Source organism: Vicugna pacos, chromosome 11 (genome assembly GCF_048564905.1).
Source record: "Vicugna pacos chromosome 11, VicPac4, whole genome shotgun sequence".
NCBI lineage: Eukaryota > Metazoa > Chordata > Mammalia > Artiodactyla > Camelidae > Vicugna > Vicugna pacos.
In genome coordinates this window covers 96,775,338-96,787,748 of record NC_132997.1, presented here as the reverse complement: position 1 = coordinate 96,787,748, position 12,411 = coordinate 96,775,338, and the positions used below count along the sequence as shown (strand labels likewise).

Sequence of the window (12,411 nt, the reverse complement as noted above, 5' to 3'; positions counted from 1 at the left end):
CGTGGCATAAGCAGTACCCATTTTTGACCTCTCAGTTCCGAAGGTCACAGGATGGCCTGGTTGGGTCCTCTGCTTCGCATCACATGAGGTTAAAGTCCAGGTATGTGCAGAGCTGCCCCTTTTGATGCCCCTGCTCATCTGAGATGCTGGCAGGATTCAGCTCTTTGAGGTTGTGGGGCCCAGGGCCCTGGGTTCTCGCTGGCTGTAGACTGAGGGCCATTCCCAGCTTCTGGAGGCTGCTGCTTCCTTGGCTAATGGCTCCCTTGCTTCATCTTCAAAGGGAGCAAAGGGGTCAAATTTGCCTCGTGGTGACCCCCGGCAATGAAGGGTTCTCTGCATTTAAGGACCCTCATGAGTACACTGGGCCTATCTGAATAAGCCAGGAAATCTCCCTGCCCCTCCTTAATCATAAATGCGAGGTAACTTTCTCCAAATAAGGTAACGTATTCACAGGTTCCTTACAAGAACATCTTTAGGGGCCCATTATTCAGCCAGCCACACCAGTAGTCAGGCAGAGTGCTGTTAGCCCTGGTGTCCTGGGGAGGAAACTGAGGCCCTGCAGAGGTAAATGACTGACCAGCGGTCCCTGAGCCCAAGTGGCAGCATCCAGTCCATCTGTGGACACATCCCTGGCCTGAGCCCTCCTAGGTACAGCCTCCTAAATGGAGAAACACTGCATTTCCAAGATGAAATGAAAGAAGGTCTTTCTTAGGTAAGGTTCTTGCTCCTTTACAATCAGGGAATGAGGAATTGTTACATATTTGCTCCCTCAACTTCCCACTTAAGATGACCCTAGACGTCACTCAGAGGCTCAGTGGCCTTCTGCTCAGCTGCTGGAGAAAGTCTGAGGATGCTAACGTGAACCTGGGCCCCGGCACCCAGCCAAGCCTTCTGCATTCCTCAACCACATTCCTCATCACAAGCCCTGTCTTTGGTGGTGCAACCTCACTGACACGGCAGGTCCAGGTTCCTTGTGTATATGGGGTGATGGGCATATGCGCTAGGCTTGCAAGTGGTCTTATGAGTGATTGGGTGCCTGGCTGATGGGAAAGTCCATCTTCGCCGTTGGCGTCCTGCCCTGGGCGTCCTGATGTTCCCAGCCATTGGCAGGCAGCTGGTGGAGGGCGAGTTTGTCTCTCCTTCCTGCTAATCAAGGTGCCTGAACCAGGCAGAAGGGCGTGGGAGGACCACAGAGGGCCAAGGACAAGTGCACACATGCTGGTCTCTGGGATCAGGGGCTCATTTCAGCAACGTGATCTTACCACATGGTCCAGCTCTCCGGCCGCCAGGTCACCACTCGATGGTCCAGGGTCCAGTCCCCAGGCCCTGGGCAGTTAAGAACCATTAAGCAGCAGACTAGGACATCCTCAGATCCCTCCTACCCTGATTTCCCTCTGCACCCTCCCTCCCTGCATGGCTCTGATTTCTAACTCTGCAGCCCCCACACCCACCACATTGTATTTTGCATTGATTCATATTCATCTCATCCCCTCCTTTGGCAGCATGCTCTCCACCCCTCTGCTCTGGTTTGGATTCTTTATTGCTAAGGTCCCAAGAGCAGGAGTGTGCCAGGAACCAGGCTGGGGGCACACACTCCCTGGGCTTCTCATCCAGCCCCAAGTGTCAGTGTAAGAGCCTGCCCAGTTCAGCCGCGTGTCAGGAGCTTAGTGAGCAGGTGGGGAAGAGCTCATGCCAGGCCAGGGGTGAGAGGCCAGACCCTTTGTAGTGTGAGGATCACAGTTTTTTCTAAGAACAGAGGGTCGCCACTGGAGGGTTTGAAGGAGGAGCATTGTTACTAAGCTGGAGAGTTCCAGTGGAGAGCTGGTGTGGACTTTCCCCAAGTTCCCCTTTGTGTTGGATTGGGGAGGGGTGGTAAACTAAGGATTGGATTCTAGATGTGCTAAGTTTGAGGAAACTGCATCGTGATGCTTCGTAGATTGCTTTCTGTTAAGTCGTGCTGTCAGTCTCCTCTTACAACCCAGCAGTAGGCTCCCGGAGGGAACAGGCGACCATTGTCTGCTCAGCATCAGCCGTTGTCCTCAGCTGGACACAGAGTGGGAGGAACTGTAATCCTATAGCACACATATGCATCGGGGGAGAACGGCAGTATTTCAATGAATGAATGAGGCTTTAAGATGCTCTGTCTAAAGACATAGAAGCAACCTAAATGTCCATCCACAGACTGGATATCCACATGACTGGATAAAAAGTTGTGATATAGATAGATAAATAGATAGATAGATACAATGGAATACTATTCAGCCATAAAAAAGAATAAAATAATGCCATTTGCAGCAACATAGGTGGATGGACCTGGAGATCGTCATTCTAAGTGAAGTAAGCCAGAAAGAGAAAGAAAAATACCGTATGTTATCACTTATATGTGGAATCCAAAAAAAAAAAAGTAGAAGAAAAAAGAGGACATTAATGAATTCATCTCTAAAAGAAACAGACTCGCAGACATAGTAAACAATCTTATGGCTATCAGGGAAAGGGGATGGGAAGGGATAATTTGGGAGTTTGAGCTTTGCAAAGGTTAACCACTATATATAAAAAGAGATTAAAAAAACCAAATTTCTTCTGTACAGCAGAACTTCTGCACAGGGAACTAAATTCAATATCTTGTAATAACCTTAGTGCAAAAGAATATGAAAATGAATATATGTATATATATGCATGATTGGGACATTATGCTGTACACCAGAAACTGTCACATTGTAACTGACTATACTTCAGTAAATAAACAATATATCTTAAAAAAAGAATAGCTAATTCTAGTTAAAATAAAAATTAAAAACTAAAAGACGCTCTGGCTGTAGGAAGTACTCCAGAATGAAAATCTGAAATGTTTTCTGCTACGGCAAGCATTAGCAGGCCTACCAGTAGCAACAGCATGAAGAACTTGAACTAACAGCATCACACGTGCCCAAGGTGGTGGGAAGGGAGAAGTGGGCTGGAAATCTGTAAACTCGTCCTGCAAAGAAATACAGTAAGAAGAGTCCATACAGAAAAATAACCTAATATTTTAACACAAAAACAACTTAAAACTACATGCTGTGTCTTTCAAAAGCCGTTTTTACCTGAGGGTGATGTGTGCCATGTTAACTAGTGCTTTGCACATGTCAATTTCCCATAAAAAAAAAAAAGATCAACGACTCATGAATAAACATCACCATCATTTACGTGATAACTGAAAGGCTCCAAGCCAGAGACACCCATTAGGGAGCTGCAGTGCCCTCTTCCCTTACTGTGCTGTTCTGCAGCTAATCCAGCTTTGTCCTCTCTCAGCTCCACGGTGCACGTATCTTCCCGGCTGTGGAACCAGTGCACTAATATTAAAGTGGTAATCAAGCCTCTAAATAGTCATAGCAATAAATGACTCCCTCGTGCCCCACGAGCGCCAAGGCTGCAGCCTGAAGCATTTATTTAGTGCTGGAGAGGGATCGAGTTATAGCTGAGTCCCTTGAACGCAATATTTTAATATTGTTGTTCTGTTTGAAAAAGTCAGATCCCTCTGAGCTTCCAGTATCGACAGTTGAGATGAATGGCTGGCTCAGAACTGACCATCGTCTTTGAAAGGGTAGCCTGGAAGTCGTTAAGGAAGTGGGCTCGGCTCCTGACCCCATATGTGATTTCTTAGTGCCTTTCCCTTCCTTCTGCCAGCTCAGTGCCACCTTATTTCAACTGCACGGTCAGGTTCAGCTTTTTCTCAGTCATTGAAAATTGGCTCTTCTTTAAGGGCATAAGGACACCAGGGAGATGACGCTGTGTATCATTCCATGCGTCAGAGGGGCAAAAAGGTCAAAAGCTTTCCTGCATCCATGAAAACCTGTGTTTATTGACTTTTAGCGCCCATCATGGGTAAGATAATTTAAATTCAAGTTTGGGTGAGCTCCCAATTACACAGATTAAAGAAAGGCAGCACAAGGGATAATGCTGAAAAGAAACAAACCTTAGCTAATCAGTAGATCACGTTTTAAACATGTGTGTATACTACCAGTTAAGTGGGATGTGCTGGACAAGTGCATCGTGGGAGACCTCCGAAAGCGTACAGGGCAGCTGAGGGTCCAAGTGACGGGCAGTGGGGTCCGGCCAGAGCCTTACTTTGCAGACCTACCTGGGCAAACCATTGCCTGGGGGAACCTGGCCAAACTCATTTCCATGAAGAACTTATAAGGAGAGGGGCCGCAGAAGAAACTAAACCTGCTTTGACCATGGACTTCTAGCTTCCAGAACTGTGCGAAAATAAATTTCTGTTAGTTAAGCTACCCAGTCTATGATATTTTGTTATGACAGCCTTAGCAAACTAATGCAGGGGGCTTTGAAGATTCTGGTAATATTTTGATTTTTCAGCTGAGTGGTAGGTACCCTGATGATCATTAAACTGCAGTTTATACATTTTATATACTCTTTTGGATATGCTTTTCCCAATTTAAAAATAGAATTATAATGACTGTCAAAACATTTCTAGCATATTGATAAGCTTTGAATTGATTTCTTCAGCAAATGCAGTTCTTTAAGCATTCAATAAAAGACAGTTTCATTAGGGCAATCAATATGTCATTTTTAAGAAGAGGAATGCTGTATTTAACCAGCACTAGTCCATCATCTCCAATGGCTGAAAATCAAAAGAAAATGGAGTGAATGCATGCTTTTAAACTAAGAAGTCTAATGCAATTAGTGGTTTTGAGTTAAAATAGCTCTCTGTTCTCCATCTCCATTGATTTCTTCTGTACCATTCAGATCTCAACTAAAATATACAGATAAAGCTCTGCCTTCCTGGGGGAAAATCTATTCATTTGAAATATGTTGACATTACAGCGTTATAACAGCTCCCGTAGGGACTTTATGTGGAATTAGTACAAATGTTAATGTTTAAACTAGCTGATTTTTTTCAGGGGGATAAAAAGGTGCTGCAAGTATTTTATTTTTACTCACAAGTATTAATTGTCAGGATTTATCTTTAAAACAGTGATATGTATGTCAATATCTTAGGCAAACACAATTTGGAATTCAAGTAACTATGTTATTCACACACACATGCAAACAGACATATTCACACATACACTGGATACATCTCGACAGAACAGAGATGTGTTTTTGTTCTAATGTTTTATTGTGAGTGTAATTAATAGTGTTGTCTTACTAAGATATAATGAATGAGTGAAAAATGCAGACCCTAAAGAGAACATTCTGTATGTGTTTGTAATTTAATCCAAGTGTCAGAAAGTTTAAGTAAATTTGGTTAAAAGTCCTTGTGACAGCGTCAAAAGCAAATCTAGGGCTGAGAAACACTTTCGTACGCTATAAATCTAAAGAAATGATGTGCATTTAATGTTATATGGGAGAGGAATAGTGATATTGAATTTAAAAGTTCAGCAAATACTCAGAAATCCATACAATTCTTATAAACACCAAGCAGGAGCAAAATACACCAAGGTAAGAAGCATGGTTTTCACTAGATCTCTAGATGTTTGTGTAGTCATTTGCTAGAATGAATCCATAATAAACAAAGTCTATTTAAGCCCAGAAAGTATGCTGAAGCATTTCATGTATATGGAATTTACCAGTTTAACTCTCAAGCTTAAGTAACTACTTAAAAAATAAGACAACCCATTGATGAAAATTGAGAAGAGCTTTCTTAAAGCACATTAAAAAAAATCAACTTTGGTTTGCACCTAATTTTATCTCCTGAAGGCACCAGTATTTAAAACAGTCTAATATGTGGGCAGCTATTGGATGGTGCATATTTTAGGTCTTTATTGATGACTCAGGAATGTCCAATGAAGTTGGAAATGTCTGTGAACTTGCTGTGAAAATGGGAATGTTCCACGTCTAGTTTGTCCAGTAGTGGAGGCCACTAATCACATGTTGCCTCTTTTTTTGAAGTATAGTTGATTTACAATGTTGTGTTAATTCCTGGTATACAGCGTAGTGATTCAGTTCTATACACATGTAGAATATATAGGAATATATATATATATATATTCCTTTTCATATTCTTTTTTATTATCAGCTGTTACAAGGTATTGAATATAGTTCCCTGTGCTGTACAGTAGGACCTTGCTGTTTATCTATTCTATATATACTAATTAGTACCTGCAAATCCCGAACTCCCAATTTATCCCTCATCCTTATTCCCCCCTGGTAACCACAAGTTTGTTTTCTATGTCTGTGAGTCTGTTTCTGCTTTGATTTTTTTTTTAAATAAAGATTAAAAAATTTCAGTTCTCTTAGAAATGCCTGCTGGACATGTGAAACCTCCATCTGAAACATACTAGCCTGGGTGAGGGGAGCTGAACATGACTGCCAGTTCCGGAATCGTGGAGGATGCCCAGGAGGAGGGGAGGTATGGGAGGGGCTTCGTAGAATAGCTTTGGGGTGGCAAATCGATTTTGACTTGGGTAAGGATTCTGAATCACTGACTTGGGCTCAGCAAGAGAGAGAGAGTGGCATGTTCGAACCACCCTGGTTTAGGTCAGGGAGAACCTGGGGTAGGGGTGAGGGTTAAGGAACTCTGCCACGTGAATATGTTCCCAGGCCAAGGCAAGAAACTGGGAATTTCTGGCCCAGAACAGAGAATATAGATGCCTACCCACCATTAACAGACAGGCACACCCAGACTAGGGATTCCTGGGATGTAGGGGAGGGGGAGGACGGTGTCTGTCTAGCCAGAGGGAGAAGAGGCTGGTAGAACAACTGGCCCTATTTATTGATTGATTCTTTCACTCACCAAATATTAACTGATCTTCTATTATTTGTCTGACACTTTCATGGGCATAATAAACAAGTTGACCTACAGGTCAATGTACTGAATTATAATGAGTATGAAGGAAGTCTTCCCTACAAGGAGGGAAAGGACAGGGGACTGGGAGAAAGAATGCCTGGAGAGAGGTGGATGTCATTAGCCTGGGGAGAGAGGAAAGGCTTCTTTGAATTATCGGTATTTAAGCTGATACCGAGTACAAGAGTGGGGAGAATGCATTCCAGGTAGAGGGAGCAGCCTGTGCAAAGACTCAGAGCTGCAAAAGGGGCTTGGCGTGTGGCTAGAGCTGGGTGAGCAATGCATGTGGGTGTGGAGGGATAAGAGGGTCAGGTCAGACGGGCACTGGAGGCCACGTTCAAGAGTTGACATTTTATCATCAGTGCAGTGGGACGACACTCAGGCTTGACACAAGCAGGGGTTAAGTGGATGAGGTTTTTTTTTTTTTAATTGAAATATAGTTGACTTACAATGTTGTGTTAGTTTCTGGTGTACAGCATAGTGATTCAGTTATACATATCTCTGTATATTCTTGTTCAATTTTTTTCATTATAGGTTATTACAAGATATTGAATATGTTCCCTGAACCACAAAGACCTTTTGGTTTATCTATTTTATATATAGCAGTGTGTATCTATTAATCCCAAACTCCTAATTTATCTCTCCTTTCTACCCCACTTTCCGTTTGGTAACCATAAGTTCATTTTCTGTGTCTGTGGGTCTGATTCTATTTTATAAATAGGTTCATTTGTATCATTTTTCTTTAGATTCCACATAAAAGTGATATTACATGATATTTGTCTTTCTCTGTCTGACTTAATTCACTTAGTATGATCATCGCTAGTTGCTGCAAATGACATCATTTCATTCTTTTTTATGGCCGAGTAATATTTCATTATTTATATATAATGGATATTAAAAATATATGTATTTTTATATATACCACATTTTCTTTTTCCATTCATCTGTTCACGGACACTTAGGTTGCTTCCATGTCTTGGCTACTGTAAATAGTGCTGCTATGAACATTGGGGTACATGTATCTTTTTAAATTAGAGTTTCCTCCAGGTATGTGCCCAGGAGTGGGATTGCTGGATCATATGGTAACTAGCTCTATTTTTCGTTTTTTAAGCAACCTCCATGCTGTTTTCCATAGTGGCTGCACCAATTTACATTCTCACCAACAGTGTAGGAGTGTTCCCTTTTCTCCATGCCCTCTCCAGTGTTTATTATTTGTAGACTTTTTGATGATAGCCATTCTGACTGGTGTGAGGTGGTACCTCATTGTAGTTTTGATTTGCATTTCTCTAATAATTAGCAATGGTAAACATCTTTTCATGTGCCTGTTGGCCATCTGGATGTCTTCTTTGGAAAAATGTCTCTTTAGGTCTTCTGCCCATTTTTCAGTTGGGGTGTTTGTTTTTTGTTTTTGTTTTTTGTTTTTTTATCTTAAGCTATGTGAGCTGTTTGTGGGCTGTGTTTTTTGAAATATCCTTCCATAGCCATTGGAGAAGGAATGGGAGGAATGCAAAGATGTGGAGGGACCCAGGTAGATGTGAAGGGACCCAGGTAGAAGGATTTTGCAGCATCTAGGTGAGAGATGATTGTGGTTTGAACCAGAGCAGCGTGTAGAGATATCCCATCTGGACAACGGGAGATGTGCTGGGAGGGCAACTCGATAGGACCTTCCCATGGATCGGATGCAGTTGTTGAGGGAGAAGGACTTCACATTTCTGACATAAGCGGTTGGGGACTGAAGGTGCCCTTTCTAGAGACAAGGAATCTGAGGAAGAAATTGATCGTGGGAAACAGGGTTGAGTCAATGAGGATCCCAAGAGTGCGTGGCCAAAGGAAAGAAGTGCAGAGCCCAGAAGTACAGGCATGTCACTTCCGTCTGGGAGGGTGATGTGTTTCCAGACCCTTGTCCTGGTTGTCCTGGCCTCAACTCGGGGTCTCAGAATGGTCCCAAGAAGAAAATGTTTTTTTCTCTCCCTCCACTGAATATGCCTACAGCGCATATTCGGATATTGGCAAGTCGGAGCAAAGTGGTTTTCAACTGACTTCTCTTATTTATCTTGCAGAATCATCCAGGAGTGTTGAATTTTCGAATACAACTGGAAAGCAAAGAACTGATCATAAATCTGGAAAGAAATGAGTAAGTCAAGTTAATTCCTGTTTATGTCATGATAGGAGAGAGTGAAGGCAGTGTGGACTGAAAAGTGCTCTGTAATTTACGTTGGCATTTAGAGACACAGATCTAAATGTGTGGATTCGTAATCCCAATTTGAATTTGAGGGCTGGAATTAACTTCAAAAAAATGATCCAATGGATATATAAAGAATTTTATCACTCTAAAAAAGAACTTTCAGGCTCAGCAGGTTTTTCTCATAATTCTGATGTTTCTTTTTTTCAGAGCCCAATTTTTTTCAAGGATAGAATTTTAGCATCCTCTGTTCTGTTCCAATAACAGTCTTTTATAATTAGTTGACTTTCGGCAATTCCTGGGTTATATAAGGAGAAACAGCTTCAGATGGGTAGAAACTCTTTTTTTCCTTGAGAAATAGCAAGAGTTTATTTTATCTTTCAGAGCTTGTCTCCAGTGGTATAAAGTATTTATTTTATCTTTTTATTGAAAAATTTGGCCCTGTTATGCAAAATTATATAAATTTTCAGAAAATGGTATTATATTTTTTTCTGTGGCGCTTGGATGTTATTACATATTTTGTGTATGCTGTCCCAGGAGAAGAATGTGCCTGCTTCAAAGCCTAAGTAAGACAGCTCATATTCCTGTCATGTTTTTACCCTCTGTGGCTCTGCCCGTGGGTTCCTCAGACCGAAAGGACCACTTACTATTCCATTTGATTAGTCCCAGAAAAGAATCGAGCTTCCCTAAGAAGCAATCGTATTTAAAGATATAAATCAAGCTCCCAAGTCATGCTTGATTCAAAATAGGAGTTTCTCTCTTCCAAAATTACTGCGTCCTGTTCCTCACCCTTCAGTGAAATGCTGATTTTCTGCTGAGATGACAGTGTGGATAAGATTGCTTCCCTGGAATGAGTTCTGCAGAGATACCGAGTCATAAGCATCTGACTCAGCACCTCCGTGTAAACGAGTCAGATCTCTTACTTCCTTGTATCGGTGCTTGGATTTGAGGGTCCTGAGCAAATCGGATGAACGAGATCGTGAATGGCCAATTCTCACATCCAGGGTCTGACGCCACGGCCAACAGCAATTATATATTTAAAACAATAGATACAATTTTAAATGCATCTGAATATGTATTAAAAAGTGAATGTGTTTTAAGTGAATATATGTAAAATAGCATGACCTGCGTCTTGGGCTCTGCAGCCTGCCTCTTTGCATTTCTTTCGTGTTTCCCCCTCACCATTAGATGGGTTAACAGCTTTCGTGAGCAGTCAATAATATGTTTTTAGCTTTTCTTGTGACTTCATGATCTTAAAATGGAGGTTCAGGCACAGATCGCGGATACCGAGGGCACTGGGTGGAAGGTGTATATTGCTTTTGATGTGTCTCTTAGCAAAGTAAATATTTTCCTGCTCTTTTTTTTTTCATGTAGAAGTATGATAGGACATCTTAATTTTTGCACCCTGCTGTTTGTACATGGTTTTGAAAGTATCTCAGTGGATAAAACTAGGTATTCACTGAAAGAGCCAAAGAAGACAAGCTTCCTCGGTGGGATTTTAGGACTGGCAGCTGGACTTGGGAAGTGTTTTTATTGTGACTGTTCCTGCTGTCAGCCTGTTGGAGGAATGTGGCAAATGGTGTAAGTGAGACCGATCCTGTACCTTTAGATGCTGTTAGGGCTGCCGGTGGAGGGACGGAAGTGGACATAATAAAAACCTTATTTGTTTTCACTATAAAAGGAATACATGTCCAGTGCAGAAAATTGAAAACCAAAGGGGTAAGAAAAACAGGAGCTACCCCCACTGCCCCCCACCGCCAAAAAAAGTACCCCTACCACCAAACACAGCTCTGGTTAATATTTTGGTGAACATTCATATAGAGTTTTTTCTTATAAAAAAGGAGTTGCTTCTGTTGTCTTCCTAGTTTATATCGTGGTCTGTGTGTAATCTGATTTACTACTTTTTTCATTTACACTTTTAATGGACGTACTTTTTCATTAGGAAATGCACTGCTTAGAGTCCGTCTGGTTCTCTGAGTCGGTAAAGTGATTTGCCAGCCTTATTCATGGCTCCCTTTGAAAATGATTTAGGTGGATGGCATGGTGCACGTTGACTACAAGACAGCGGCTAATTTGTATAAGAGATCATTTTAAAGGGTGCCTTCATTTGCTCACCTCCGTTCCTGGGCCTTTCACAAAATAATCTCAGAACTAGAAAAGTGGAAAACATAAAACGACCTCTTTTTTATTTATTGCTCTCTTCCCAACTTTGCTGTCAACGTACATTTAGAAAAATATATGGAGATCATTTAATATGTTCCTGTGATATTTCATGGCTTTGTTTCAGTTCTGCTACTTACACTAACTGTGGCGATTTTGTTTTGTTAAAAATAAAAATTTCAAAACTAGAGCATGGCAATATTACTATTTTAATAATCCACCCCTCCAGATACTTCAGTATAACAAATTTTTTTAAAAGGTTACATGTGTTTTCCAGAAGAACTTCACTTTTGAGACAATAACAAAAAAAATGTACAATTTTATAGGTAGAATGAAATGTTTGCACCCTTCTGGCTCTTAAAGCTGTCAGGCACAGCAGGTAATCAACCGTCCCAGTATAAAATAGAATTTTTAACTTGCCCAGTATATCCAATTAGAGAATTTCTCCAAATGAAGCTATAAGAACCCAAAGACGGATGTGCGAACAAGCAAGGTAAATGCAAATATTTAACAACCAGCAGAGCAGAGAGCTTGACCAGATAGTGACCTGGTCAGTATCCGCCTTCAGGTGGGAATCAGCCCTGTGTGCAAGGATGCTCACTGCAGGATGTTTTACCTAAAAGGATGTCAGTAGGAGACTGATTAACTAATGCATGACTCAGCTATTAAAGGACTGCACGGTAGTACATCTAAAGACAATGATGGAGATCTTTGCAATGATGAGTAGCACGGATGGTATAATCCGTGTAAACGGCATGTCAGGTCATCGTTTACATGGCATTCAGTTTTTCTCTCAAAATTACACTCATGTCCACGTTTACTAGAAAAATTCAGAAGATATTTACTTTATTAATGTTTTGCAACCAGAAAATATTATTATTAAATTTAGGAAACTTTTTATTCTGGGAAAAAGCTGCTGCGAAAACTTGAAGATGGTTGGAAAGAATGTTGAAGCATTCATTATTCATAGAAAGGGAAGGGTGGATGTTAGAAAGGCCTCCGGAAACTTCCACAGGGCGAAAGCTCTCTACCCACTGACTACGTCCAGAAATCTATTTTCGTTAAAAACCTGCTTAATCGTGACCAAAATGGAAGTGGCCTCAGCGCCTTAAATCCTAAACGCCGTGATCTAAAGCTCATGGTGAAAGGCACGTAGGTCACCTTAGTCAGAAACCCTTCGTGTAAACCAACTCTTCATGAAGCAGGGCTGAATTCGTGTTGTGTGGTTGTTTCGGGGAACCTGTCTTATTTGCCTTTTAGCATCTTTAATTTGTGCAAAGATCCG

The 12,411-nt window shown here is 41.5% G+C and overlaps 1 protein-coding gene across 3 annotated transcripts in view; it reads left to right on the top strand.

Annotated features, from left to right (window-relative positions):
* Positions 1–12,411, top strand: part of ADAM12 (ADAM metallopeptidase domain 12) — a 323,192-nt gene that overhangs the window by 78,136 nt on the left and 232,645 nt on the right. For all 3 annotated transcript variants that reach the window (XR_012077674.1, XR_012077673.1, XM_072972099.1), the window contains exon 3: positions 8,845–8,918. Coding sequence is in view for 1 of the 3 variants with exons in the window: in XM_072972099.1 (XP_072828200.1) it covers positions 8,845–8,918 (74 nt within the window). In the remaining 2 variants the exon portion in view is untranslated. The remainder of the gene's footprint in view (positions 1–8,844; positions 8,919–12,411) is intronic.